The sequence below is a fragment of the Micropterus dolomieu genome, linkage group LG09 (assembly GCF_021292245.1).
Source record: "Micropterus dolomieu isolate WLL.071019.BEF.003 ecotype Adirondacks linkage group LG09, ASM2129224v1, whole genome shotgun sequence".
Lineage (NCBI taxonomy): Eukaryota > Metazoa > Chordata > Actinopteri > Centrarchiformes > Centrarchidae > Micropterus > Micropterus dolomieu.
The window spans coordinates 3,524,223-3,530,240 of record NC_060158.1 but is presented as its reverse complement, the minus strand read 5'-3'; the positions used below and the strand labels follow the sequence as shown (position 1 = coordinate 3,530,240).

The 6,018-nt window shown below is 42.1% G+C and overlaps 2 protein-coding genes across 6 annotated transcripts in view; one reads left to right on the top strand and one right to left on the bottom strand.

Moving 5' to 3' along the window:
* The window catches only part of LOC123976544 (zinc finger protein 2 homolog), a 192,147-nt gene that overhangs the window by 134,809 nt on the left and 51,320 nt on the right, over positions 1-6,018 (top strand). The gene's annotated exons all lie outside the window — the stretch shown is intronic.
* LOC123976555 (gastrula zinc finger protein XlCGF26.1-like) overlaps positions 1,721-6,018 on the bottom strand; it is a 6,611-nt gene continuing 2,313 nt past the window's right edge. Inside the window, exons 2-3 of one of the 4 annotated variants that reach the window (XM_046058824.1) lie at positions 4,089-4,209; positions 1,721-3,975 (exon numbers count right to left, since the gene is read on the bottom strand). In XM_046058824.1, the coding sequence (XP_045914780.1) occupies positions 1,984-3,843 (1,860 nt within the window). In that variant the 5' untranslated portion in view covers positions 3,844-3,975; positions 4,089-4,209 and the 3' untranslated portion in view covers positions 1,721-1,983. The remainder of the gene's footprint in view (positions 3,976-4,088; positions 4,210-6,018) is intronic. The other 3 variants (XM_046058823.1, XM_046058825.1, XM_046058822.1) reach the window with 3 other exon arrangements.

The window sequence follows — 6,018 nt, the reverse complement described above, 5'->3', positions numbered from 1 at the left end:
CTGTTCTACAAGCTGTACGCTCACTACTTTACACTGTTCTACAAGCTGTACGCTCACTACTTTACACTGTTCTACAAGCTGTACGCTCACTACTTTACACTGTTATACAAGCTGCACGCTCACTACTTTACACTGTTATACAAGCTGCTCGCTCACTACTTTACACTGTTATACAAGCTGCACGCTCACTACTTTACACTGTTATACAAGCTGCACGCTCACTACTTTACACTGTTATACAAGCTGCTCGCTCACTACTTTACACTGTTATACAAGCTGTACGCTCACTACTTTACACTGTTATACAAGCTGTACGCTCACTACTTTATACTGTTCTACAAGCTGTACGCTCACTACTTTACACTGTTCTACAAGCTGTACGCTCACTACTTTACACTGTTCTACAAGCTGTACGCTCACTACTTTACACTGTTCTACAAGCTGCACGCTCACTACTTTACACTGTTATACAAGCTGCTCGCTCACTACTTTTCAGTCTTTAGAAATTAACAGTTCTTCTCAGAACACTCCCCTCTGGTCCTGGTTCCTGTTTCAGAAAGCAGGCGTAACAAACTCTGAACTTATCGCTGAGCTCTGAGTTGATTGAGCCTGAGATGTGAAACTGAGTTTTCTGTTTCATAACAGCTGATCAATATTAGTTAAATCAACTCTGAGTATGTTAAACCTGATGGCAGGGCGTGTGTGAGGATGAAAAAAAACCTCATCATCAATAGAGCGATTCACCATGGTAACGGGTCAATAAAGGCAGAGCCTCCATTTTAATCGGGTGGAGCTATAAATATGAATGTATGCCAACGCGGACCATGAGTGGCTATTTATGTTAAAACGCAGGAAGGATGAATTCGTTAACAATATTTTATACAGAGTAGCTCATTTATCATTTACCAGACTGGAATTTCCTTAAGTGCTGAAATTCTCCTACAGCCCATTGCATTCATTTTAAACAGGCTATATTTATTCTGCCTCACAGCAAGAAGGTCGTGGGCTCAAACCCGGTTGGCCCTGCCTTTCTGTGTGGAGTTTGCATGTTCTCCCCGTGTGTGGGTGGTGCTCCGGTGTCGGACTAGGTTAGGTGACCCTAAATTGTCCTTAGGTGTGAGTGTGACTGGTTGTGTGGCCCTGCGATGGACTGGCGACTTGTCCAGGGTGAACCCCGCCTTTCGCCCGATGTCAGCTGGGATTGGCTCCAGTCCCCCCACGACCCTGTACGCAGGATAAGCAGTAGACGATGGATGGATGGATATTTATTCAGCTGTAACCTGACAGGACAAAATGCCAGTTGCAATAACTGAAGCTAAAAATATCGATCAAACAGATCCGAAACAGTTTAGGCTACTCATGGACATGTGATTGTAAAGTCACAGTCCGACTCCACATAATATGTGCTCAAATAGTGGTTGAAAGACTGAATCTGAAAACCTCATTACCTGCGCCGACATCGCAAAAGGTAGGGCGGAACATGACTACCTCTGTGATAGCCTGTAAAGCTATTAACCTAAAATAAATAGCCTGCGTTATATTAAAATTAATTTCAATATCCCTACTAAACTGCTCGTAATATTCAGCCTCACAAAAGAAAAAACTTGTTTATTTTAACGGCTGCGACAGGCTGTGTGAAACAGGCTGGGCACAAAAATGCAAAACATAAAAACCCAAACACTGCCATATCGTTCCGACTGTCAGCAGACCAACCACAGACCGGTGTGATAGCAGCTTTATTATCTCAGCATGAAGCAAAAGATAAAAGTAAGCTAGCCAGTAAAGCTGTACCCATCAGCTGCTCATACACAGACAAGAAAGGGATTTTTTACTGATTCATCGAAAGGTGAACAGTAGTTTGAGCAGAGTTGTGTTGTGGTGTGAAATCAAAGCGGATCAGGAAATGATCAGACCCTGTGGTTTAACACTATCTGGATCAGAGTTCCTGGCTGGTTCTGGTCCTCCACAGTCCTCTCCATCAGCTTATGCTTCCATCTGTTCAGCTGAGCTGCTGGCTCGAGGCTCTGCCTCTCGGTTCTCCTCAGGTTGGTTTCCATGTGAGGACTCGTCACCACACTTGTGTTTTTTGAGTTGTTTACGCCAAGTGAATCTTCTGTCACAAACCCTGCAGCTGAAGGGTTTCTCTCCTGTGTGGATTCTCATGTGTACCTTCAAACTTGTCTTCAAAGTGAATGTTTTACCACACTCAGAGCAGCTCAATGGTTCCTCTGGGTGGCTTCTCATGTGGGATGTCAAATAAAACTTTAGCATAAATCTTTCACCACAGACTGAGCAGCCGAATGGTTTCTCTCCTATGTGTAATCTCATGTGTTTCGTCAGATATTGCTTTATAGGAAATGTTTTCCCACACTCGGAGCAGCTGAATGGTTTCTCTCCTGTGTGAGTTCTCGTGTGTCTCTTCAGATTATCCTTTGCATTAAATGTTTTCCCACACTCGGAGCAGCTAAATGGTTTCTCTCTAGTATGGATTCTCATGTGTCTCTGCACACTTCCCTTTTTAGTAAATTTTCTACCACACTCAGAGCAGCTGAAGGGTTTCTCCCCTGTGTGAGTTCTCATGTGTGACTGTAAATTGCGCTTTGAGTTATATCTTTTTCCACACTCAGAGCAGCTGAACGGTTTCTCTCCTGTATGAGTTCTTATGTGTGACTGCAAATTTCCCTTTAGGAAAAATCTTGCCCCACACTCAGAGCAGCTGAATGGTTTCTCTCCTGTGTGGATCTTCATGTGACACTGCAAATTTGCTTTTCGGGTAAATATTTTCCCACACACAGAACAGCTGAATGATTTCCTGTCAGTAATGTGTGTCCCAGACATGACAGGGATGTCATCAGTGTTTGAACCTGAAGGGCAATTTCTGGTTTCCTCACAGTCATCATCACTGTCTTCAGTATCAAGTTTAGACGAGTCTTCAGTCTCAGGTTGTAAAGGTCTATCTGGATCAGAGTTCCTGGCTGGTTCTGGTCCTCCACAGTCCTCTCCATCAGCTTCTGTTTCCATCTGTTCAACTGAGCTTGTTGCTCGAGGCTCTGCCTCTCTGTTCTCTTTAGTTTGGTTTCCATTTGAGGACTCATCAACACACTTGTGTTTTTTGAGTTCACTAAACGAAGGGAATCTTCTGCTACAAACACTGCAGCTGAATGGTGTCTCTCTTGTGTGGATTCTCATGTGTCTCTGCAAATTTCCCTTTAGAGTTAATCTTTTCCCACACTCTGAGCAGCTGAACATTTTTTGGTCAGTAACGTGTGTCCTATGACTGACTGGGACTTCATCATTATGGGGAGAGTTTAAATCAAACTGATATTTCCTGTTGTCTTCATCAGTCTCAGGTTCAAGAGACTCTTCAGCTAAACAGTGTTCTCTGGTCTCCTTCCAGTAATCACTGTCAACACTGTCTACAGTTTTAAAAGATTCTTCAGTCTTGTCTTCAGTCTCAGGTTGTAAAAGACTACCTGGATCAGAGTTCCTTGCTGGTTCTGGTCCTCCACAGTCCTTTCCATCAGCTTCTGTTTCCATCTGTTCAGTCTGGTTCTGATGAAGCTGTGAGGACTGAGGTTTCTCTTCATCATCTTCACTCTTCACAGGGACAGGAGTGAATGGGATCTTGGTGATATCAGCCTCCTCCAGCCCTGGAAGCTGCTCTCCCTCCTGACTGGTCCAGAGTTCCTCCTGTTCCTCCTTAATGTGTGGGGGCTCTGGGTCCTCCTGGTCCAGACTGGGGCTCCACTCCTCTTTAATGTGTGGGGGCTCTGGGTCCTCCTGGTCCATACTGGGGTTCCCGTTTTCTTCAATGTGTGGGGGCTCTGGGTCCTCCTGGTCCATACTGGGGTTCCCGTTTTCTTCAATGTGTGGGGGCTCTGGGTCCTCCTGGTCCAGACCTGGGACTCCCCACCTGCTGCTCAGGGGGAACCTCTTCTTTCTTCCTCGACAGCTGCTGGAAATCTGTAGGACTCACTGAAACACAGACACATTAAGGAGAACTTAGAGCACATGCTACCTCATGGTGTAACAGCTTGCATATTAGGACCAGGTAGACTAGGTCAAAGCACTGAGTGTCAGTTTCCAACCTGCATAGACGCTGCGGTCAATATTACATCAGTCTGTCACGTTGTGTTTCACTCCATGTCTAGATGAGGACGCTTAAAAAATAAATCTCAGTTAGCGCCGTTAGCCTGGCAGCTCGCTGTCCTGTTAGCAAGCAACCAGAAAACCCACGTTAAAAATGAATTAAAGCTAAACTGAAATTGAAAACAAACAGTCAAAACTAAATAAAAACTAATGAAAAATCCAAAACTATAATGACCTTGTTCAGTTTAGTTCAGTCCAGTTAAGTTTTTTCACAAAACATTAAAATACAAGTACAATCAGAAATATTTGTGATAAGGGACACCCTTTTTTAAGCTATCTGAAGCTTGTACATAGGGGCCCACACACTAAGCAAATTATATATATATTATATATGTATGTTTGAAGTCCTAACACATTGTCTAAATAAATGAAGCAAATACAATATAGAGTATAAACTCTAACCTACATACAGCAAACCTAACAGCAAACTATCCTAATCCTACTACCCAGTGGTCCCAAGAAATTCATTACATCAGTCTCTGTCATTCTTAAATAGGTAAAATATAATAAATGGAGGTGATAGACAGCAAAGAAACTGGAAGATAGCAGAGGCCCCCCTTGGAGCCACAAACAACAGGCCTCTAGCACCCTGAAGGAAAGTATGACTGGAAAGCAGTTATAATAAAATTAGGAATTAGGAATTAAAACAACGCGAAGCACAAAGAGACCGGCTGGCTGAGATATCAATGAGCCCCATAAAACACACACTAGCTGACATGTAAATATAATGACCAGCAGACACGTTAACCCAGCATTATATCCACCTGAAATGTGGGCCTATTTAGGTCCTATAAAATAAAACTAAAACTAAGGACATTTACTCTTTCATTTTAGGTAGTTTTGCAATCCTACAACACTGTTTTAGTTAGTTACCGTTATTTTTTGTAAAGCCTCGTTTTTATTTTTATTTCAGTTAACGACAATGTTTTTTCACATCTACTTATTATCATTATTTCATGCATCTTCATTAACGATTATAACCTTGGTCTGCACAGAGTCTGCTTGACCTAGTGGGGGTGCAAAGCACAGCGCAACTGGCTACTGTAAACGGCAATCGATATCTGCAACAAGTGACTCCTTACCTTTGTGTTTTTAAATATGTAGAAGAGAATAGCACTCTGCTTTCCGTTTCATGGGAAAATCAAATCAAAAAATCTTTAAAATGTTATAAGAACAAAATAAATCAGTTCTTGGTTGTTTGTATGAATCATTATAATGTTAAGTACCTCACAAAAGTGAGTACACCCCTCACATTTTTGTAAAATTTGATTATATCTTTTCTAGGGCTGGACCCAAATATTCGATCGTTGAGTACAATAATTTTCAATTTTGAGATTCGAATGTTGAGGGTTTTTTCACGTGCCTGACCTCCGCACACAGCAGTGAACGTAACTCTCCAGTTCACATCAGAGAGATTCCTCATTCTTCTCTGGACTAGGGGTCGACCAATAATCTGTCTGGCCGAGATTTGACATTGGGCTTGATTGATTTGACATTTGAGCTTGAGACGAGGTTTAAACACTATTTTCACTATAAGAAAACTTGCTGAATTATATAAAAATTTTGAGCATTTAACACTTTATTTCCTGCATTCTGATCAATTTTTCTGCACCAGCTAATGGTGATTTTTTATTTTATTTATAGAAAGAGAAACATAATTCAGGTGGCACAATTCACATTCTGAATAGTAAACCTCGTTCACTTAATGGTAACGTTAGCTAGTTAGGCTGTGTTGGAGATCAGTAATTAAAAAGATATTTAATTAGTTAAATGGTTTAATTAGGGTTGGGGGGGGGACAATAATAAATAAACAAAATGTACTAAACCTTCTTCCCGAGGTTCATGCCCCCCCCCCCCCCCCCCCCCCCC